Source organism: Archocentrus centrarchus, chromosome 17 (assembly GCF_007364275.1).
Source record: "Archocentrus centrarchus isolate MPI-CPG fArcCen1 chromosome 17, fArcCen1, whole genome shotgun sequence".
NCBI classification, from domain to species: Eukaryota; Metazoa; Chordata; class Actinopteri; order Cichliformes; family Cichlidae; genus Archocentrus; species Archocentrus centrarchus.
Window position 1 is genome coordinate 26,567,206 of NC_044362.1, and position 24,752 is coordinate 26,591,957.

General features: G+C 40.2%; 2 protein-coding genes across 2 annotated transcripts in view; one reads left to right on the plus strand and one right to left on the minus strand.

Moving 5' to 3' along the window:
* pigk (phosphatidylinositol glycan anchor biosynthesis, class K) overlaps window positions 1–14,734 on the plus strand; it is a 35,616-nt gene extending 20,882 nt beyond the window's left edge. The window contains exon 11 of the mRNA XM_030751890.1: window positions 13,338–14,734. Coding sequence (XP_030607750.1) covers window positions 13,338–13,454 — 117 coding nt within the window. The 3' untranslated portion in view covers window positions 13,455–14,734. The remainder of the gene's footprint in view (window positions 1–13,337) is intronic.
* A 4,599-nt stretch (window positions 14,735–19,333) lies between these two features.
* st6galnac5a (ST6 (alpha-N-acetyl-neuraminyl-2,3-beta-galactosyl-1,3)-N-acetylgalactosaminide alpha-2,6-sialyltransferase 5a) overlaps window positions 19,334–24,752 on the minus strand; it is a 63,100-nt gene continuing 57,681 nt past the window's right edge. Inside the window, exon 5 of the mRNA XM_030752939.1 lies at window positions 19,334–21,602. Coding sequence (XP_030608799.1) covers window positions 21,353–21,602 — 250 coding nt within the window. The 3' untranslated portion in view covers window positions 19,334–21,352. The remainder of the gene's footprint in view (window positions 21,603–24,752) is intronic.

Genomic DNA, 24,752 nt, shown 5'->3' on the forward strand with positions numbered 1-24,752 from the left:
CATGTATCACAGTTGATGACGGGTGATGCTACATGTGAAACACATGTCAAAAATTATTTTTTAACTTCTCCGTCATGTGACAACTTCCTCAATGTGGAGCTCTAACATAGAAGACAGAAAAGCAGACTGTGCTATTGGTGCGGCTCAAAGAGTGATCCAAAGTCATTTTGTTCTGATGGGATCATGTGGTGTGAAAGACAGCAAGCTAATCAGACACAGTGAACATCTCATCAGACAAAGATATTTTTCAGTCTGAGTGATGATACGCCCTAACTGGGTTCTCTTGCTACAGAATATATTGGAACATTTAGGATCTAATAGCCAGATAGGTCCCTGAGGAACTGGTGGAAAGGAAAAACAGAGCTAAAAGAAGAATGAGTAATGGACTTGGATTGAAGACCAACAACAACCTTATTTTGATAATGATATTTCAGTAAGATTGAGTAGTAGCAGGCTAAAATATGTTAATTTAATAAATTAAATGGTGCAGCACAAACAGTTTTGTTAATAAAAAGCCCCTTTGTCTACATAGTAGATGCTTCATGAAGTCTATGCAGTGTCTCTCTAGAGCATATTCTGTGCTTAATGGGTATCACCATGTCATTTTAATAACTGTTTATAATAAGCATTTAAGAGTTACTTCTTCCGTACAGTAAGTCTTAGTCATAGGCGTACTGTCTAAACTCATCTTGCAGTGCCTCAGAGAGATCATGACTTAAAATAAAAGCAGACTATTTAATACAACAGCATTTCTTCTGAGCAAAATGTGACTGTTGAGCAAAATTTTCTTTCACTTTAAAGAAGCTGTAGGCAGAAATAATAAAGATTTGAAGGTCTGGTTATGTCATATGTTACAGCAGGGATCTTCAAATCCAGGCCTTGAGGCCCGGTGTCCTGCAGCTTTTAGATGTGTCCCTGATCCAACACACCTGAAAAAAATTTCTGAATTACCTCCTCAGTATGCATTCAAGTTCTCCAGAGTCCTGCTAATGACTTCTATATTTGATTCAGGTGTGTTGAAGCAGAGACACATCTAAAAGGTGCAGGACACCGGACCTCGAGGCCTGGATTTGAGGATAACTGTGTTACAGCGTAGGGTTCAGACGGGATTTCCGGTTATGTACGTAGGATCGACGCAGAACTCTAATTCAGGCTTTATTAGATCGACAGAGCAACAGTTCTTTTTTGCATACAAACCAGAAGAGTTACACTTACAATATCATCCATTCAGCGTGTCCCAGAGTGCCGTTTCCTTCCACTAATGGGTTTGCAGAAATCACATAAACATAATCCAGGTGTTTTATCAATCCGATCAGCTAACACAACACTTCCTACTTCGAATATCCATCATCACATTGTCATCATGGACTATCAAGTTTTTAAATGCAAGCCACTAACTATGACAGCAGTAGGTAATATTTTGCTGAGAAGTGCAGTTTTTTTCTCCAAGGCCTCTCACAGCTCCTGGGATTTTATGCTTAATAGGAAACCTGAAATTGTCCTTTGCGCTCCCTTTCTCCTCTTCTTCCCCTTTATGTTGACACTGGTCACCATTTTGCTTTCTGTAGCTCCTCGAAATCAAGCCTGAGCAGGACCATTGTGAGATCCCGCCTGTACATTGTGAATAAAACTGGCCATGCCTGGTGGTAGTTTGCAAATTGTGGTGAGGTAATACTATAGTGCAGCTATCTAGAGAGTGAGGAAAAAAAAGACTGGTATTGGCGACGGGGCGGAGTGCGCAGGGTGCGCCCCCACTTGCTAATTGCAGTGATAGCGACTAGAACCCTGTTACTCAAGTAGAAAAACAGCAAACTGAGGCCCTATCACAAAATTTTGTGGCATTGACTTTTTTTTTCCATTTATTCTCATACACTGTTTTAGATCTCCTTTTGATAAGTCACGTTTTTATGTGAACTTTGCGGTTTACACAGTTATTATGAATGTGTAAATACCAACTTTTCCTGCGGGATTTTTCACTATTGAATCAGGATTTGCACCATCCAAAGTGAAATCCGTGCACAATTTTATTTGTAGAAGAGCCAGTAGGAACAAAAAAAACCCTTTTTATTGACGAAAAAAAAAATTATCACAAAATTGGTTGGATTTTCTTAGGTCTAGAGATTGAGCCCAGAGCAGGTGCAGAAGGCATTTTTTTTTTTTTTTTTTTTGTCAGACCACTTATATCAAATTCATGATTATTATGGATTTTTGCCCAATGATGCCAGAAAATGGATGATACCTATTACCAAATTACTGTTAAATTACTGTGGCTTTCAGTGCTTAAATGAAGGCTGAGTAATTTCAGTTGCTTAACCAAGTGTCCAAGTGGTTTTGGGATTTTGAACCTCAAACCTCAGGATTAGAGCAGCTGTTTTGAGCAGTACGGAGAACAGTGGTCAGCACTTCCATTTAAAAAAACAAAAGAAACAAAAACAAGTAAAATGATCGTTTTGCTGATTCATTTGTCATGGATAGATGTGTTTGAAATGCTCCTGATTCAGGCTTCAGTAGCCAGAGTAGAGCTGCAACTGCTGTCTTTCGCTCTGACTTTTTTCCTGTCTCTTTCATGTCGACAGACACTAAACTATTGGTGTTGATAGCAGAGGTCAAATCCAGCTGAACCGAGTAAATGGTAAAATATAAAAGAAGTCTTTGGGTCCTGCTGCTGGAAACATCACTGGCTGACATTGCCTTAGTGTGAACAAAGGAGTCACAGTTAGTTGGCCGAAAGAAATGAAGCTGACCAAAGGCCCAAGCCCTGTCAGACGCTTATTGAGTGTCATGATTGGAAACAGGAGGGGTCTCAATAGCCAGCGACACTCTGGGAAATTAGCTGAAGACTGCTCTAGAAACGTGCCCGCTCACATAAGAGTGGCCTATAAATTGAGTTTGTGTCTGTTCTGTGTTTTATGAATTATAATCTCTCTCTATTCAAAAAAATAAAACCGTTTAGAGAGATACTCGCCGTTAAAGCTGTGTTGTCTGCTACTTGGTTTCATTTCTTGGTGCACTCTGTTTTGACTCCCTCCCCCTTCTCTTTATATGTGTGGAGTTTTTTTTTTTTTTTCCCCTCCCTCTAATATTTGCACCCAGCACCCAACACACACACTCATCAACCCAGTGACCCCTGACAGAGATTTTGATTATCAGCCTGCACTCCCGCTGGATTGAAGATGGGAATCCTGGCAGACTGAGTCATATCTCTGCCCATCACCATAGTCTGTCTGCAGTGCAGCAGAATGACCAATGTCCATCAACCCTATTGACAGCTCTCCTCTCGTTGATTAGCTGTCAAATAGTGTTCAGCACTCTGAGATATCCTTGTTGTCATGGCACTGTGGCATTGTTCTTTGTTGTTGTTGAATGAGATGAGACTGAATTTTAGTTTATAGCCAATTTCAGTTGTGTCACCTACAAAAGCAATTTTTTTGTGCCTTGTTTATCTTCTAGGAGAAATATTTTTTCCATTTCCTATTAGACCAGACCATGACTTGTAAATAGAAAAGTCAGAGTGACTGACAGTGTGTGTATGTGTGTGTATGTGTGTGTATATATATATATATATATATATAAATAAAATTAATAAAATAAATAAATAAATAAAGTCTGGGCTGTATGGTGTGCATACACGCTTCCCTCATTGTGATCGTGGATGTTGGCTGATTAATGCCCTGTCATCGTTGGCAGTTGTTTCACTAGTGGTGTCAGGGTTTGTCCCCTTGTCCTGACACCTTCTCTTTCCAAATTCACACATCTCATCCCATTGCCGAATCACTATGGGCTCATTTCTGGAAATGACTAAAAGGAACTTTTTTTTTTTTTTTTTTTTTTCTCTCTTGTGGATTATACTTCTTTTTGCTTCCCTTGCTGCTGTGAGTCCTGGTCTCTGGCGTCAAATTGTTATTTGTTCTTTTGCCAGCTTGACGCCACCCCATATGGCTCTAGAGAATTGAAAATGGAAACAGTGAAAATTAATGCTTTGCCTGGCTCCTAACCCTCTCCGAATCCTCCTACAGTACCCCCTTTGCAGCAGTAACTCTTCAGAACTGAATGCTAGGATTGTACGGATCAGAAGACTGACCCACTCTGTCAGTCTGTGTTTAATCAAATATCAAGTGGAATTTTTTTTTTTTGCCCAGTAATTGTGAATAACCAAAACATGCTTTGTTAGAGAATCTTGCACCCACTACTGTTTCAGCCCTTGCTGGCGGCTTAAATGTCACATCAATACAGTCGAGTGTCCTGGCAGTGCACAGCAGCTGCTGTTCCTTCATCTGGCTTTGCACAACATAAATTTGCTGCAGTTTTGACCTTGGAGTGCTAGTGTTTGGCAGGGTGTTTTGGAACTCCCTCAGCGACCATTAGCATCCTGCATGGCCATGTAAATTAGCTCCAATCAATCAGATGGGTAGCTCTTAATTGATTGTACCGGTGAATTGAATACACAACACAATGTGTATGTAATGGAAACATGCTGCTTGTGTTGGTCCCTGTCCTTGGCGATGGGATGTGAATGGTTTCCTCAGTGAAGGTCACTGAATACTTGCTACTTTTCTGCTTCTCTCTGACTTTCTGGTAGTTTTATCCTCTGCCTCGCTCATACCTGATTCTTCTTTTCTGTATTGTTTTTATTTGGGGGTGAAGCGGCACAGATACAAAACTCATATTCTTGTCTAAGGACATATTAGGACAGATATTTCCCACTTGTTATACAACTGAAGTTTGTATCAGTAATTTAATCAATTAGTTAACTCACATAAAAGTAGTAATTTTAAAAGAATAGCTTCCATGAACAGTCTAATGCAAAATTTCCAAATGGTTTCAGCCTCTGAAATGTTCTAATCTAGTGCTGAAATTTCACATTTTTGGATTCATTGCTTCTTAAGACCTGTTGTCACTGATTTTCAGTGGAGTTCTTGTGTAATTTGGTGTACTTCAGCCTCGTCTTCCTCTTTCCCTTCCCTAAGAATGGCTCCTTGAGAGCCACCCTTACACTGCAGCCATTACTGATGAGTGGACAGTAGATGGAACAACTGAAGGGCCAGATGCATCTCTCAGGTCATGTTCTTAAGGACATGACTTTCAGATACCGATCATCTGCTGTGCATAGTTTATTTTATCCTTTTTTTGTTTTATTTATTATTAAGTCCTGCCAGTACTGCTTTTTGTCCTCCACTTGTCAAGCTTCCTCAAATGTGCAGACAGACTGCACACCATGTTGAGATATGACAGGTTTTTAGCTAAAAACTCTTTGGAAATCACCTTTTTGGCAGAAGAAATACTGTTTCGGTCAAACTGTGTTATTTTTGGCATTTTTCATAGACTCAACTTAAGAAATTGGAACAAATTATGTGTTTTTGTGACAGGCTACTTTGGAGCAAATTGTCTAAAGATACCATTAAAATGGTTCTTTTGCTAAGTTGCCTGTTATGTATAGACACAACACTGGTTCATCCTTTGAGTAAGGTGCCTTTTTTATGCATTAATGATTCATAGGTCATGTTTGTTGGTTTAATGCTGGTCTCTGAAAATGGTCAGGTACAAGGCTAGATGGAAAATGAGTGAAAGAGCAGCCAGTGTCCAAAGAAAACTTTAAAAGACCTTCAGAAAGCTTGGAGAACTATTGCTTAAAAGCACTTAAAAAAATTAGAAGAATGTCTGGTTTCTATGAAGCAAAATATAGAAATGAGGGGTGGCTCAAGACTTTTGCACAGCAATGTATATGTATCAGCTGCCACAACGTTGTTATAGAAATATTTGGTCTCTTGGGAGGCTAATTTTGACCTAAAAAAGCACAAAATATACTACATGTGGGTACTTTGCAATAATGTGCTGACATTTCTTGTTAATTTTTGTGCCACACAGAAAATTGTTTAATAGCTGGTAAAAAGATTTCAGAGACCAAATACAGCAAAAGCATCGCCTCATGTGTCTCTATTTTAAAGGAGCTTTATTTATGATCAACAGGTTGACAAATGGGATATGTTATTATAGATAAAATTCTCCAGAGCTGTTTTTGGGAAATTTACATTGAATTTTCTCTCCTTTATATAGTTTTCCCAACAGAGCTGTAACAATGTTTCACTCAGTACTTGTACTGGACACAGTACTTTAAGAGGGTGACATTAAAGTACTGTGTCCAGTACTGGACACAGTACTTTAATGTCACCTCTTAAAATAATGGCCTAAGTAATTTTTTTTCAGGATTTTTAGAAAAGACAAAAAAAACCTCAACCAAATATAGAAAATATGATGATTTTGGCAAAAATAAAACTTTTGTTTAAAAAAAAGGCCATGGGCCATTAATTTAAGGGAGTGACAATAAGGAAATTTCAAGTATACTTATAAAAATTACTTTATGTAAAAATAACTTTTGTCTAGTTGTTTGATTATTGTGTAAAATCTGTCCAGCTACATTGCTTTAAACCAATAATTAAGTAAAAACAATCATTAGTTAATTCTAGCCAAAAGGTGTGGTTGTCCTTCTCTCTCCTCTGATTATCTTTTGCCTTTTTTCCCTTCTAATGTCTCTAATATTCGCCTTACTTCCTTCGTCATATATGCTTCTCTCTGCCAGCTGTGCTGATGTGGCTTCCTGTCACAGTCGCTCCATCTCCCTTTGATCCTCTTTACCCCGGGGACTGCGTCTCAAGCACACATGCACACCCACATACACACAGTCACACACACCTCTGCCTACAGCTGTCACAGAGGTCAACTGCCCCCATGACGGCCACACACTCCCATTCATCTCTTAGGAGCATCCTGTCAAGCTGTGCCTAATCCGCCAGTCTCATTGTTTTTCTGCCAGCCATTTTGTCTCCTTCTCTGCAGCTCAAAGTGTCCCAACTATCATTTTGTCAAGTTGTCTGACTCTTAATAGTTAAATGAAAACAGGAGGAAAAAAAAAACTCACAGAATATCTGTGTTCATATATAAAAATGAACTGTATTGATGCGTGCCATGGCAAGTGACCTTGCCATGGGATTTCAAACTGGGACATCAGTATTTATGTGATTGTGTCAGCGTCTCAGTGGGAGAGATCGCTGCTGTTGCAGCTCGGTGTCCATTTGACTGGAAAAAATGGAGGGAGACAACTCAAGCATGCTGGCAATTTGAATTTGAATTTGGGGAGATGCCTCTGTTTCAACTGAACTAGAACATAGAGGTCAAATTCGACCAGTCTGTTGAAACTGTTAGGATTCAGCTTGCAGTGTCGGTGACAAATCAGAGCCTGCAACATGACTGCATAATGCTTTTTATAGTATACTCTTTTGCAGAAGTAAATAATTTTGGGTTAGAGGTGTATTCATGGCCAGCATTGTGCAGTGGTTACCACTGGTGCCCTACAGCAAGAAGGTTCCCCCTGCTGGGGCCTTTCTGTGTGAAGTTCTTACTTTGATTGTGTGGGGTTTTTTTCCAGGTGTGAGGGTGAACTGTTGTGTGTCTCTCTCTGTGTTTGCTCTGGAAAAGACTGACACCTTGGCAAGGGTGTAACTTTGTCATGGCTTCATATAAAATGACTAAATCAAATTAAAATTTAGGACAAAAAAAATGTTACTAATTGAGACTTTTCCACTGAAAACCTGTGCTGCTCAGTCTCATTAGCACTCAGTAGATATAGTTTGAGCGTATTTGATGGACAGTTGTTTAGTAACGTTAAAAAAAACACATCAACAGCTGCCCTCAGAATCTCTCTCATGTAAAATAAATGAAAGTGTTCTAACTTTCATTTAATAAATAGTGCTGATTTAAAAAAAAAAAAAAAAAAGTAGGTCTACGAGGGCTTTAACTCTGGACTATTTTTGGATGAAACACCCACTGTGATGCCTGTTAGTCTGATGTCAGACAAATAAGGCCAAAATCAGTCATCTTAAGTTTCTGTCAGTCTCTCACAGAAGTGTGATTCAGGAAAAAAAACATCCCTTTATAATCTGAGCCTCATTTTCTCTTCTGCTTACTACAGTTACAATCCCTGTCAGTATAGCACAGCACCTGCCCTGAGTGGGTTGGAAAAGCCTGCTAGATAGTGTGAATGTGCTGCTGACTATATGGTGATGTTTCCATCAGTGTGAGCAGATGTGTACCCTGGTTTCATAGCGCCATTTATTACAAGACACCCTCAGCCCTCAGACCTGGGTGTGTGTCCCATGGTACCCACGCTTTCTCCGGTTAGACAGTTTACTGTTTCTTTTGGCGACATTGGCAAGCTCTTTGATCAGCTTGTGCTGGGCTTGCCCTCTGATGCTCGCCCCCTTCGGCAGCCTGACAGCTGGCTACGAAGCCCCCCCAACCTTCACTTTCCAGCCCCAGTCCTCTGCCTTGCAGTTTCTTCCTTTCATATGCCTCCTCGATAGCTAATAGTTGCACTGTCTGTTGAAGTGCTGAACTCTATTGAATATATATATACTGTAAGTAGGAAAAATACTAGCTGTGACTGACACACACATTCCACAATAACACCTAACATTATATTCATGTCCATGTAAATGCACTCTGTGATTGATGCCTCTTTTTTTCTGATTTGATTCTTTTTCACCTCCTTGGTTGTTGTCAGAAGTTGAAAATGAATATAATCAGAATATTCTGTTAAATGTGTGCTGTATGAATGATGCTTTAAAAGGGAAGCTCTTTACCTTGGACCTCCAGCCTTGATCTGTCCACACCTGCCCTAGAGCTCAGGTCTTTTGTGGGCTTTAGACGCCTCTGCTTTAGCATTCTGGATGGCAGTGGAGCTCTATTGATTTGACTTGATTGAGCTGTTAAATAAATTTGGACTCAGACGTAATCCAATTCTACTGCTGTCCTCGGTCTTTCTACATAAGAAATTGGCAGCGTTGTCACGTAACCTGGACTTTATATTGAAACGACAGCCTTGAGAAGACAGTACACTGCAATGAGGCATGAGTGCGCAGCCACACACATTTCCTGAAATTAAGTTTTCACCTCGCTTACCAAGAGCTTTTAAAATAATAAGAAATTAGTCATTTTTACCAGGAAAAGCAATTAACATTCGTTATTCTAAGAAACTTGTAATAATGCAAGAATAGACTCAAGGTGTTTTGCGTGTGTGTGTGTGTGTGTGTGTGTGTGTGTGTGTGTGGCTCACTGTAATAATCAGTGGGTCAGTTTCATTATCATCACCCTGTCTTCACAAAATGAGATAAGCCTACTTTGTATAACAGGAGCATAAAGTCAGCCATTGTTTAGCTTTGATTTAAGTGGCTGATGGACAAAGTGTTGAGTGATCAGCAGAGTTATTTGAATTATACAGTTTCAGTCGGTGTTTGAGATTTTAGCTGCCAAGGACAGATTCTTCTAGCATTTGGTGCTTTGGGGTGGTAATTTCAGATGCTGCGTATATTCAACAGACGTTACAGAACTCTGTACCAGCTTCTTATATTTATGTACACACAAATACATGAGAGGAATCCACTCGTCTTGTGCCAAATCAGCAGTCCTCACTTCTTATATGAAGGGAAATTCAGCAGAATATAAGACAGCCTACTTGAGTGTATTTTCAAACTGGAAATGCTGCCGGTCAGTCAGCATGATTGGATTATTCTATCTGCAACATCATTAACCTATTACACTGTATACTCTGGCTTTATTATAGTGCCCAGTGATTCCAAACCTTTTTCTAGATCTTTAGAGCCCATTAGATATAATGTGCTGATATTGGCCTACCACCGATATGTCAGCCTATATGCTGTATAAGAAAGCTTTTTGTTTTGTACTATCTCAAATTATTAAAATATTTGACTTTGAATTTGAGTTAATTACTATTCAAACAGTACAAATATGTGTATTCCTCTTCCTAGTTCAGTACATGCAGCCACAGTCATAAATACTGCTGGACTGAGGTGGCATCAAGAGCCATCACGCACGAGAAGGGGGCTACAACGGTCACATTTCTGATATCAAGCCCCTCCTGAACCAGAGACGACTTCAGAAGTGTCTTTGCTTGGCTAGGAAGAAAAAGAACTGAACTGTAAATAAAAGTAAATTTAACATTTTCATTTGGAAATCAAGGTACTAGAGTCTGGAGGAAGGGTGGAGAGGCAAGGCGTTTGAACTCCAGTGTGCAGTTTCTGTGGTGATTTGGGGCCCCGTGTCATCCGCTGGTGTTGGTGGTGGTTGAGCCACTGTGTTTTATCAAGTCCAAAGTCAACACAGAAATCTACCAGGAGATTTTAGAGCACTTCATGCTCTCATTTGCTGGCAAGCTTTATGGAGGTGGCAAAGCACCTGGAGTGCCAAAACTGCTACTAAATGGTTTGCTGACCATGTTATTACTGTGCTTGATGGGCCGGCCAGCTCGGCCAAAGTGAATTGTCAAGAGGAAGATGAGAAACACCCAAAAATAGAGATGAAGGCCTCTATCAGAGGAAACCAGGCTTCAGTAACTCCTCGGCAGTGCCACAAGCGAATCGCTGTAATTTGTGGTAAAGGAGTCCCAACCCAAGTGTTGAGTGTATGAATGAACATACTGGACATTTCTGTATTGGAAATCCTTTTTTGATTGATTTGGAGCAATGTTGAGATACTGGGTTTTTGATTTTAATGAGCCATAATCATCAAAATTAAAAACTACAATTTTTCACTTTACATGCAACGAATATAGAATTGATCAAAGTAGGGCTGCAACGATTCATCGATTAACTCGATTAAATCGATTCTAAAAATTTATCGACACAAATTTACTGTGTCGATGCTTCGTTTAAACTCTGCAGCACTCAGCTGTCTCGGTGTAAGCGGCGCTCCTCACTAGCATTAGCAGCATTAGTGCTGACGTTTTTTTTGTGGGTTTATTGGGGGCTGGCAAACCAACATAGAACTGCATTACCGCCACCTACTGGACTGGAGTGTGAATCACTCACGTATACACAAGCACACATTCTAAAAAGCTCTCCGTCGCTGCGATGGATTTCATTTAACACAGAGTGGATCATCACTAGAGTTGCCACCTGTCTCGTAAAATACAGAACCCCGTATGTTACGGGACTCTGTGGAATACGGCTCCGTAACATGCGGGGTTCCGTACTTTACGGGACGGGTGGCAACTGTTGCTGACATGCATTTCCACGCCTCCACTGCTCTCTGTGTGTCTGTGTGTGTTGTGCTCGCTGAGAATTTCAGCTGCTATTTTTGTCTTTACTTCAGCTGTAGCTACCAGAACTGGTTTGCTAGCGAGCGCGGGCCATTAGCACTAGCGATGGTTCGGTACCGGAAGGCCCGCCCCCCAGGACCGAGGGGCTCCTTCAAAATATTTTTTATACTTTAATCCCTTATTAGTGACTAAATATAGACCTGCAGTAGAAACGTATTTTCGAGAATGCTTGTGAATACAAAGCATTACAACATTACTCACACATGCGCCATGGCTAGTTTTTCAAAACACTCATAGCAGGCAGCGGTTTTAACTGCGCAAGCGCAAAGAGGCGAAGCTGTGACGGTGAGCTCAAGTAGTGAAAAAGGAAACGTTTTTCCAGCGTCCAAAACAGCAGCTTTTTCTTTTAGTAACCACCATTAAATCTGTGAAACAGCTGGAGGTCCTTCATCAAGCACCTGATCAGCAAGTGTTAAGGTGAAGAAAAGAGAACTTTGTAGCTGCTCCATTCACCGCTGTTTGTTCATATGGCGAGAAACTGCATTACGGAAGTTAAAATATGCAGATAAACTGTTAATAAAAAAAGTATTTCTTATCCGATTACTCGATTAATCGCTGGAATAATCGATAGAATACTCGATTACTAAAATAATCGTTTTATGCAGCCCTAGATCAAAGTTTACTTTGCTTCTATGAGTAGTCCATACTCATGTGTCCGACCAGAGCAATCTTCAAACCACACAGCTGTAAAGTTTCATTACCATCTTGCGCAGTTGTTACTTTATTGCATCTGCCAGACATAAACGTGCTAAAAGAACTTGCAAAAGTAGGTGCCTCCAGGACCACATTTGCATGACGATGCGCACACACAGACAGGCTGACTCAGAAGATGAAAACAATACCAGCTACACTAATGCAGCTGGTAAAAATATCTGATGAAAGAGCAGGCAAAAAAAAGAGGACCAATTTGAGCAGACATTACATGCCACATTTCACCGACTGCTGTATCCGCTGTTCGTTGGGTTGTTGGCATACTCCTGAGAAAAATAGTCAGGCCTGCTAAATGCTTCACTACTTTGTCCATCTAAACTTTGGCTGAAAATTGCTGTTTACAATTACATGGATGAGAACGACTCAGCGTTAATCATCCTGCAAATGTACAAGATCAAAACAATATGTGGAAAGCAGCTTGAGTGCTTTTTAGAGCTGCATAATTATCAGCGAATTCTGTGTCAGGGTTATAGGTTATTATTGGTTTCATTTGATTCACAGGCTCACAGCTAACCTTAAAACTTGTCTTTTGGCTGTACTCAGGTTGTGGGTAATAATGACTGTGGACTGGGCTTTCACCCCAGTGTCTAATCCTCTAGGGCCTGTCAGTCTGCTGTCAGCCCAGCTCTGGCTTCTACTGCAGTATGTGCAAGTGAGTGTGTGTGCCAAGCCAATATTGATGTGTATCAGAAGAAGTAGATGTACTGGGTACTGGAGTAGTACTGAGGCGAGCTGCGCACACAGGGATCGCATTAGCAATTGTGTATCTGCTTTGTAGTACTATATGTCGTCCTGTTGTTGTATGACTCAGCCAGACTTTGAGCACTTCATCCTCTTTTCCAAGTTTTCAGGTTTTGGCTTTAGGGGATGCCTTGTCTGACTGGTGATTTCCCTGCTGGATAATGGCAGCTTATATAGGGAGGGATAACAGAAATCTCTTAAGTGCATCCTCGCAGCCCATCTATAGCTTTGTCGCCAACAGTGGAGTTAGGAAGATTTTTTAGAGGTTAAATCTCATCTCCCTGCAGAATATTGCAGCGGCATTAGCATATAAATGCGCTCCTTGTGAGATGCATGTTTAATACGAGCAAGATTTAAAAGTATAATCATACACAAAGTGATGATGTGGCAGTGAATGGGACAAACACAAGACAGGGGAGGTGTACTGATGAGCTTTACCACCTGCTTTTTTTGTGTGTGTGAACCTTTGTGTTTGTGTGTGACAGCAGATCCTGTACATAAAGTGCGCGAAGAGATAAAGTGAGTGTGTGCATGCGATTCTGCGCCCGCCCGCCTGCCTGCCTGTGTGAATGACAGAACAATCAGCAGTGGCCTCAACAGGAGAAATATACACACTATTACTAACCTGCAATCTCACCCTGCTCCCCTCTGCTTTCCCTCCCTCCCTCCCCCACCCCCCCACCTTGCCTTACCTGCCTCACCCTCCTCCCTTCAGAAACCAAAGCAGAAAGACTGGCACCCTCCTGATGGCTTCATCCTGGGCCTGTGGACTTTAATCCTCCTGGTGTTTTTCAAGACCTACGGCATCAAGCATCTCAAACACATCTTCTGAGTCTCCTGTGTTTACACCGCTGGATGTAAAGCTGCAGACCGGCGATATTTGAGGGAAGGGGGAGTTTGTGACAAGCTTGTAATCCTGGAAATGAAATGGAATTGTTTGGCGTGACATCTGCTGCTCGTTCAGAAACTGTGTGATATTCCCGGTGCCTTTTTTTTTTTTTAAATATTGGAACGATCCTTTCTGATAGATGTAAACATTTGCGCTCTATGTCAAAGGTTTTATGAGAAGGAACAACTGCATCACACAGGTATTTTGATGGGTTTAGTTTTGCAAAGACTTGAACATAATTTTTTTTTTCCTTTTTCTGTGTGTGTGTCTGTCAGATGTTCTGTTTTGTCGAGCCATTCCACAACTGCGCTGTTTTGGTTAAAAAATGCACTAAACTGAGTCTGCAGATAAGAATTTAATTTATTTTTGGGAGCGTGTTGCTCTGCATATTTTAGCAGCAGCCTTTTTGTTTAAGTGCTACTCAGAATGTCTGCTCAGTCAGAAAAATAAATTGTGAAACGAGGGCTGGCTGATTGGCTGTGAGTGGGCTGTAGAGAGATCGGTATTTAATGTCTACCCTGTCCAGGTACATTACACCCTTTGACCGTCATATCACACTTGTGAAGGATAACAATCGCACGTAATCCCGTCTCTCGTGATGGACCCATCCACTTTCTCCATTCACTAAATTGCCCTCCCTGTGGAAACATCCATTAGCTCCCCAGTCTTGTACTCTTCTGATTGTATTCTGGGTGATGGACAGCTATTTCCCCGGCCGTTCTGCGTCCCATGCACGGGCAGTGATAAGTGAGTGATAACCTAGTAAGCCGCCGGCCGTCCCAGATGGGGGGAAAAAAGAGGAAACATGTCTCAGCGTAGAAGTATTTTCTCCCCTTCTCGTCTCGTATTACCACTCTACATTAGGCTTATTGTTGGAGGGAGGTGAGTGATGCTCAGAGCATATGGATTAATCCCACCCATTGCATGCCTGCTGCCACTCTTCCTTGCAGCTAAAGTGGAAAATAGATGGAATTGGAAATTAAACCATATGTTTTGGAAGGCAGCTGCTGCGTCAGCCACATTGTACCTTTTCTTATACATTATTTATGCAACACTTATTTCTTCTTATTTCCTTTTCCTTCCCTATTTTCTAGTTTCTGTAATCTTATTCTTCCTGCTCCTCTGTCAGAGAGCACAGGAACATTTTATATCCTCAACTGGAGGATTTTGATGCCCTGATTAAACATGAAACACTGAATCAAAGGAATAAATTTACATCTTTAACTGCCTGATTTGCTGCTGCTTCTGTTTTTTTTTTTTTTTTTTTGAGAGGATATTGAGCTTCCTTAATTACTCTTAAATGGTGTTACAGAGTAATACTATTTAAAGGCACCCGATCTGCTTTTACTGTTCCAAACCTTGAAGGTATGCCTGGCAGAGCTGATAATCTAAGCTTATTTATGCCACAAATACATCCTTGAAATCAGTGCTGCTTGAGTTGACTTGCAACCCTGCTTTTTTTTTTTTTTTTTTTTTTTTCACTGGAAACATTTCAAACAGCCAGGGAGGTTTTTAAATAGTTTCCTTTCATTCAGTATTGTGTTTCAAAAGTAGAGGGACTGGCCCCCCCAAGTCTCCATTTACAATCAATGTGTACCAGGGAGGCAGAACAGGCTTAAGGTGTACCCATGTGGCAAAATAAAGCAACTGTATCTCAGATGGCTGTATTTGATCTTAAATCCACTTCAAAATGGACTCCACATCCTCCGTGCCTCTCCATCCCACTTCAGCAATCCATGGAATTGAATATAGTCAGCCTTTGAGCGTGGTGCTCTACTCTGCTGCCACTATGATTTCCCCAATGCTAATAAAGATCAGTGTATCTGCCTTCACACCTCACTTGGTGGGGAGAAACTAATGACAGGACAATATTGGAGCAGCAATCTCCAAAAAAAGCAGAGATTTCAGGCTGCGGAGTCGGGCACGGTGCTGCGAATGTGTCACACAGGTTGTTCAAAAGACGAGCAGAGTCGGTGTTCACCAGTGAGCACACACCCATCTGCTCATTGTCTTTAGAAGTGGAACAGTGTCGACATTGGCCCCATGTGGCAGCCTGCTAAATTTAATGATTTATACACAAGCACATGAACGCTGTTTGGAGACCGTGCGCGTCTGACAGGTTGTCCAATTTCCATGGAAACTCTGGATTTCCAGCTGCTTGCCTGTCAGCGAGCCTTTGTGTTGTCAATCATTCCGAGGAATGATAATAGTAATTTTAGCAGTCACAGATTTTCACTCATCTGCAACAAAAAGTGGCATAAATCATACTCAGTGGTGCTCGCTTACTGTATTTTTGAATTTAAACATGGCTTTCTCTCAAAATTTAAGTGAGAAAACAAAATTCAGCGCACAGAGAAATTCTTACTAATTTCCTCTCTGATGATAATTGCAGGCCTGTAATAAATATGAACAGCTTTCGAGCTTCTGATCCAGACTGGCAAATTTTAAATCCATCTAAGTCAAGTTTACCCTCTGTACAAACTCAAAAAAGAAAGGAAACATAAGTGAGAATTCACGAGTACAGGAAATAGTTCTTACTACAAATGTTAAAACTGACATGTAAAGATTTTTTTTTTTTTTTTATAAGAGACCATTTTGGTAAGCATTTCTAATAACAGAACTGCCTCAAAGGTCAAGACCGAACAAAATCCAACAATGATGTCTTTCTCCTAAAATGTCACCAGTAGAAAGACTGTCACAACAACCAGTAGTTTATCAAGCAGCCGTCCACCACACCGAGTAAGTATGCCAACAGAGTGCGAAGACGAGGAGGAAACGCATTTCAAAGACAGAGATCCAGGACTACATGTCAAAATGGCCTTGTCATCATGTGGTTTAACAGGCAGATGAAAAGGAAATCCCACTGCAGCCAAAGGCTTGTTAAAATTGCCCTTTAAAGCTACAACACCTCAGTGAGATTGTGTGAAAGCTCCAGAGTAGCTACTAAGCTATTGTCAATTAAATGAAATGTATTGGCTATAAAATTTAGGCCCCTTGGAAAGTAATTGTATAGATTGTTTTCTAGTCAGTGTCCACTTAACTTTTTCTGAGCTGTCATTTACATCTCATTGTTTCAAAGTTTTATTGTGGTCGAGTTGTTTTGTTTTTACATCTTTTTGCTTGGTTTAAGCACATGAAACTGCTTTGTTAGGTTTTAGGAAAAGATTATGTTTTGGTTTTAAAAAAATAAAATAAAAAATACGCCCCCTTAACAGCATCAGCCCTACACTTAAATGTAAATCTTACCCAGTGCATCTAAGTGTGATACCAAGGAGTCATTTACAACAACCACATGAGATGAGAGTGAGAGGCTGCCTTACAATTGCCTCAACTCTGCAGTGTATAAAACCTAACTTACGCTCAAGACATGAGCAGAAAAAATCTAATCATTGCTTTAGGTGTGTGCTGGGGAGAATTGAAAAGCTCAGCTAACAATTCAAATTAATCAAGAAGCAACATGAAGCTGCATGCAGCGAACTTAAATACTCCGCTTTTCCCTGTATTATGCTCTTGTAAATGACTATATCTGAGTCTTTTAGACCATTGGTCTAACAAATGAGGTATTTCAGGATATCACCTTGGGCTTTAGGATTTATTTTTTTCAGTATTTTCTGAGATGTATTAGGGTACTGTAACTCCAGGCCTTGAAGTTTTCTCCAAAGCATTTCATTCAGTTTCCCTCAGAGGCCATGTGTTAAACAGTCTTAATTTCCAAAAACCTAAATTGTTTTCTCTTCACTGCTGCAATGCTAAATTTTAATATGGCCGTCGGAAGAATTTATACACCAAACACACACAAACTATAATTATCAAAGTAGGTTGTATATGCAGGAATCCTTTCATAATGCCATTTCTTTCATCGCTATCAGGACTACGAAACGGTGCTGCATTGGCTTGAGAGCTCATCAGTACAACAGCGTAATAGGATCGCTGTATGTTAAAAGAAAAAATTACAGAGCCGGGTGATGGAGGGGGATAAAATTCAGAGATTAAAGTCATTCATCATCCATGCATCTATGCATCTGTGCAAGGTTGGTTCAACTCATTACCAGCAGTCCCAGCTGCTTGCTTATGCCTCAAGTGGATAACCTAACGAGGTTATAACCTATACTTCATTATTGGATTTATCAATAAATACTCATAAAGGACTCTTATTTTAGCCCAGCATCACCATATTTACCGCCGCTGAGGAGGTTATGTGATTGTTGCCAGAAATAATAAAGTTAGATTTGCATGAAAGTTTCCACCTGAGGTGGGGCTTGGTCCAACTTAAAGTTGATTATCTTTTGGAGTTGATCCAGAACCAGATGCTGGCATTTTTTTTTTAGAAGGGCTCTTTACTGCTGCAAGATGGGACCAACTCAGACACTCGGCATCATGAAGCTGTTCACAAAGCTGTAGTACTGGTTTTATTGTCTCAGCACATTTGAGTTTAATCTCAGTAAATTTATGACTTAAATCTCAGAAATTCAGATTTTTTTTTCTTCCCTTTCTCAAATCATTACCCCGTCCCATAGTTCTGCAGTTTTCCTTTCATTCTATAATGGCCGTAATACATATTGTCATACATCAGTAATCCAACAAACCAAAAACTTCAATGGACCTAAATCAGTTATTTTTAATTTGTTCATTCATCCAGCCTTTTGTGTCGCTTATCTGGGTCGTGTTAATTAGGAACTGATAAATACTGCTGGGATGTACTGAAAAAGATTAGTGAGACATTTCAAGGCCATGACATCCCTGCTGGTTTTCTATAATACTTTCACCTCAGTTTGAAGTATTATTGGTGGGATTGTTACAAAGAAAAGAAAAAAACCCAGTATGATGATGCGGTCGGCTGAATTATTAAATTATTAAAACTTTAGCCCTGCTTGTCTTAGAAACACTAAGATGACCAGCTCGTTTGCCATTTTCAAACCATTTAAACCAACTAATCCATCTGTCTGAGTTTTTAAGTACAGTATAGGCAGATGCTGTATGGCAAACACTGATAATTAGAAGTGTTATTCAAGTCAGGCTCAGGCCATACTGCAGGTTAAAGGCAAATCATGACAGCTTCAGCTATTTAAGCTGCTCCTGTCTCTTTCTCACATACATACACTGATAAAGTGTCACCTTGACACCACCAATTACCTTCTGGAGTTCCCTTTTCTTTATGTTACCTTAATTTATCTTCCTCATCTTCTGGTGAAATGGCAGCACAGTGCCATTTTTAAACACAAAACACGCTCCCACACTCGGTTATGAGCATGTTTAAGAATCTATTTGTAGTTTTAGGGAGTAATGAGAAGGCCTTGTAGCGCCTCCTGTGTTTCATTATTATTTCAGTATAACACTGCCTGATGTCACAACCAGACAGGAAGAACAAGATTGAAAAGTGAAAATGGCAGCTGCCGTCACTCAAGGGTGAAGGTGAATCACCGGCTCTCTCGCCTCCACACAACCTACATGGTTTATCTTCCCTTCTGGTCACCGCTGAACACAAATGCAGAAGTTATATTCAAATTTTATTTCTATCAGATTTTTACCTCTCAGTCTTGCAGATATACACCACTTAGTGTCACACAAAGCCACTGATAAAAAAAAAAAAAAAAAAAAGTGTTTGAAATGATTAATCAACATAAAATTACCATCACATTTTGTAGATGAGAAGATTGATACCATTTATGCTTCTGCTGTAAATGTTTGGAGAGAGCCAGTTAGGGAGGAAACTGTTAGAGTGGATCCTGTTTGTTTCATCTGAGCGACTACTCTCCACTGTATGACTGGATATGTGCAAGAATATTTCTCTGACAATAACCAAAAACAAATAAAAAAAGATAGTAAAGCAGATGGCGTTTATTTATTTATTTTTTACATTTGAGCTTTCAGTTTGTGCCATGCTAACTGGCTACAGACATGAGAGAGGTATCAATCTTTTCATCTAAGTCTCTGCAAGAAAGGGAATAATCAGATCTTCCAAAGTGTCAAACTACTTAAGTTATTTATGAAGCAAAGATATCAAAACTACCACGGGTGGACATATGCTGCTTTCTTTTTATCACCGTTGACTGAAAATCTTCAAGTTTCGGACAATCTGAAAATATCACCGTGGACTCTGGGTACTTGAAATCTGCATTTTTTTCACTCTTTTTTTTTTTTCTTTTCTTTTCATTTTCTAAACCATCTATAATGCAAACAGTGAGTATCTGCAACCTACACAGCATGATTCACTTAATTGGGCAAAAAAATTAAAATTTCAAGTACTTACCACTTCGCTAATAGACACACACAGCCACACAGTCCTTGATGGATGAGTGAACATCTCTGGGGAAAATTATAAAAAAAGAACATAGTGGTTCTCTGCTGCAGTACAAAGTTAGCAGCACTCTGAGCCTGCCTGCATACAGCAGACACTGCTGCAGCTGCTCGTGATGTATGAGAAGCAGCCGTGTCTTTGTCTCCACTGAGGAGATGTAATGTGAAACATGCCCTCATGGTGTGAGCACCCATGTATCTGACCCACAGCATCTCTGCTCTCATTACTCACATTACAGAGATGAGAGCAAAATCAATAGGGACGTAGCACCGGCATGTATCATTACGATAACCCAGCGTCTCATCTTTATTCTGACTGACTCCAGATCCTTATTCATGGACAAAGAGAGGACGGGAGGAAAACTGAGAGTGGGAGTCTACATGTAGCATATATTCTATTAAGCAAGAGGAGAGTGTGTATAAACCATGACTGACAACAAGAGAGTGACACATTACATACTCATCAGTTTAATAAAAAAAAGCAAAAAGAAACACCATTTCAATGAATGCTGGGTTAATTCTCCTGCAAAGGTGATTCAGGCTTTCAAAAGTGGCAGCAGATGAATACAGTAGGATGGATGCTGCTGCTGCATCCCTACCCTCGATCCTAATCTCCTACCTGTCTCGTGTGACATGGCTGTGCATTTACATCCAGCTGGTAGCTATATGAACTCACTATTAACTGATGACAGGAGCCAACAAAGCCTTATGATACACACATCTGGGACCAGAGGAGGTGCGTGCACACACACACACACGATAAAACCTACCAGTACACACCTGTCATTCAGCCACACTGTGCGGCATTGGGAAGTTTGGCTTAGGGTGAGCTCATAATGCACACATCTAAAAGGTCGTCTAAATGAAAGTCAGGGAAGTGATTTATAAAAAATCCTTTGAAGGTGTTTGAGCCTTTGTTGTGTGACACAGGAGGTCTAACAAATCTCAACCAACTTGACCTCCCCAATCTTTGAAAACTGCAGAGGAATATCACATCTGAACAGGGATTGTTCACACGTTCAAATAGCCAAATTTAACTCGAGCTACACAGTTATTTGTATTCAGCTTACACTGCCTCCAGAAGCAAGATTTCAGACACTGTAATGGTATATTTCTTTCCATGAATCCTGCAGTGACTCCTGCACAGATCCTTCATTCAACAGTGACTTTGTCGACAGACCAGACTCAAGTTTACATCCTCTGTGATCCCTCTAGTAAACATATGCATATACACACACACATATGCACAACGAGCTAGAGAGTCCACAGTAAGACACTGCATGCATGCACCAAGAGCAAAGTGTGTAATGATGTTGCCTTCTTGTACTACCTCACATTACAAGGCTTTCAGTGAGGGTTGTTCAAGTCTGAATTGGTTCACCACAGTAAACAAAACACTGCTGGAGCTGCATCTGTTTTCATCTGTAATGACTAATTTTCCTTCATGTTTTATTCTTTGTTTCAAGGGTCCAGTAACCCCTCAATGCAAAAAAACCCCCAGTCTTCACACGAATTTCTAAAGCATTCATTCAACCCAACAAAAGTCACGTCTTCAGGGGAGCTGCAGTGACCGTCCCCTCAAGCGTCCGGTTGGCAGGGAGAGGTGGGGGGCTCCAGTCCGGCTGGTAGAAGTGGATGTTAAATGTCCGTGCCCAGTTGGCGAAGACCCGCTTCTCCGTGATAAAGCGGTGGTGGCTGCCCCGTCGCCCACGCTCGTGGGAAATGTACATAGCGCACTCGTCTGGGCCACGTGGCTCATAGTAGTGATAGGGGACAGAGTGGTTCTGAGGCTCCCTGCGGTGATAGAAAGAGAGAGAGGGGGAGAGGGAAGAGACTGTTGACATTTAAAACCACTTTAATGAGTCACTGAGGTTCATGTGACACCAGAATGCATTTTTCATTTCAAGGTGAGGGAGAAAGACTGATCTGCATTCATTTGTTTGATGTTTGCAGGGCCTACGCAGCTAAATTTAACTAGTTTTTTATGACTTTTTAAATGCCACCTGCTGCTGAACAATGAGTGGAAAAGCTAAGCAAAGAAAAAGGCTAAAAGGAGAAGCTGTGTTTGAACATGAATAATAAGTCTCTTGTGCTTGGTTTAAGTTCATGGCAGTTCATATATCAACATTTCATACAAATCCAGTTGAGTTCAGTTTTATTTATCATTCAACAGTCATTGCAGGGCACCTTGGATTACTTTGTAATGTAAAGATATTGCAGTTGTATAGAAAGAAATCTCACATTTAATAAGAAGAACGAGGCAAGGGGACAGCAGGTGTTTGGCTCTATCATTTGGCAAAGAGCGCAATGAGAATCACTACAATAAATGAAGTTTAAAGTGTTTTACAGGATAGAACCATGGAATGCACATAAAATAAAATCGACTTCCAGGTCTGAAAAATATGGACGTTTGTTTCCACTGAAAATGAAACAAAACATTTTTTTGGTATCCATAACTCAGCAGAGCTAAGTTGAAATTTCATGTTATTTTTTAAAATTTTGACTTAATAACTTGAAATTTCAAGTTATTTTCTCAAATTTGAGTTATTTTCTCAGACGTTTGAGCTAGTACGTTGACATTTTGAAATAATAACCTGAAAGTTTGAGTTATGGATGGGACAAAAGAAAGTTCCACAGAAAAGTGAAGCCAATGCAGAAGTGTCTTAAGCCTGCATTCCCTCTAATGGCCAGCAGAGGGTGACACCTCTGGCTGCAAAAAAAAAGAAGTCACATGGTACAGAAGCCTGATTACAGCCTGAACAAAGTAAAACTGGAGTTCACAATACAAATTATTACATGATTTATTTCGAAGTAATTCTGTTCCCAGGCTGCACTGCTGCACCCAATCTTAGGCTACTCTCATCTGCTTAATCCCTCGTTGTGGCAATTCTGCTGTAGAAACTGGTAGAAATAAAGGTTACAGGATTACAGTGTGACTGCTCATCACTGCTTTTGTTATCTGTTGGGCTTTAGCATCTGTTTGGGTTCTTATCCTTTCGTGCTATAAAAAGAAAAGCAATGTTCATTTCTACGCTACACAAAATTTGTAATTTGCCCTGCCATTTTTTTTTTTTTTTTTTACAAACTGAAGTCAGCTGATTGCAGTGCAAGGGCATGGAAAAAGGGTCATGATTTGTTTTCCCCCCTTCATTGTGCAGATAATTGAAGGACTTTTGCAACCCAAGTAGCAAAATAACTTCAATTAGTAACTTTAATATGTTTACTGCATTTAGTACAGCAATGTGTTACATTACTGTGTTACAGAAAAATGTGATTACATGTGGAATGTGTTACACCCAACGCTGCTTGTGACTGACGAGTCGCTGCTGTATTCATCAAGCAAGGGAGGCAAATCGCATTTTTCAGGTAACTGTGCTTTACTTGAGTGTTTATTACTTATGCACAGCTGCTGTATTTCCCAGAGTGAGAGATAACTTCACTCAGAGATGGAGAAAGATGTAAGACAGAGGACAGGAGAGAGGTTCGATTTAAAGGTAAGGACTGCTCAGTGACATTTGATAAACTGGAAATGTAAAACTCAGATGTAATGTTCTCATTTTTTTAAAATCAGATTTTGGATCTGTTTATGATGTGAAGTTATGTTTTTTCATATTGTGAAACGTCCTGAGGTACTGTGTTATTCAAAGGTTGCATGAAAACACTGCAGTTTAGTGCAGGATAAACAGGTTAGTTTGCTGTACTGTGGTAAGGCTCTGTGTTGAACTGGTGCACGTGGCTGTGGTGTTCATGGTCAGTTAGGTTACATCAAGTGTAGCAGAGATGAATTTGAATTTAAGCTGATGAAGCTCAGATTCACCGCATCCATCCATTTGCTTTTCCTTATCCAGTTCATACCTACAGCCAATTTATTTGTGCTAGCCTAATTTGCACACCACTGAACTGCGGCAGGAGTTGGAGTACCTGGAGGGAACTTCTACTTCTTTCTTTTAAAAGAAAGGCAAAAAAGTAGAAGTACACAGTAAAATACATGGCCAAAAAATATGTTCACGCTTGCATGTTCTGTTTCTTAGTAAACAGCATTACAGCCTTCTGGTTTGAGGCTTTGCACAAAATTGTAGCCCCTGAGTGCTCTGAAGTGTCGGATGTGCTCGATGTCAGGGAGAATTCTTTCTTTACCAGGCTAGGAAAACGTTTCTTTATACACAGGGGCATTGTAAGCTTGAACAAAGAAAGAGTCAAACTCCTCTCACAAAGCTCACTGCACATGTTGTGTTATAACGCTGTAGCAAATACTCTGGACCATATTGTGGGTCTAAAAATCGGAAGATATGAACTAAATGTTAATGAGCACTTCAGCTGAATTTCCCTTCTATGGTAACTGCTTCGATTTTCATTTGGATTAAATTTGATGATGAAGAAACTAGACGTCCTGTTGTATTTCAAACAATTTACATTTGTGAATTTTGCTCAGTGTTGAATCCCTCTTTCACACACATCTGTCATAATAGCTGATATTCTTCTGAAATATTAATGAGGCATTTCAGCATTTTCACCTGTGCCAGTCATCACATCTATAGAGTGATTTATCTTCATCTATTAATCATTATGCCATTAGGTTTTCCCATATCTGCCCATTTTTCCATTTAATATGAGCTCAGATCATATTCTGGGCATGTGGCCACTGGACATATCTTAGGACTTGCATTGTATGCGTGCATGTTTTTATAATCCCAGTGACAGAGTTATCTTTAATTCCTTTGTTTATTTCCAGATGTCATGGACAACACCAAAACTTTAGTGAAACAGAATTTGTTCAGTCTTGTACAGTTTGTGCCAAGTAACACAATGTCATGAAAGACTAACAGGGACTGTTTCATGTTGTTCCCACATACTGGGTGTGGAATAAAGGCTGTGAGATCTAACAATAATAATAATAATAATAATAATAATAATTAAAAAAACACTTAAATTGTGTGAAAATGT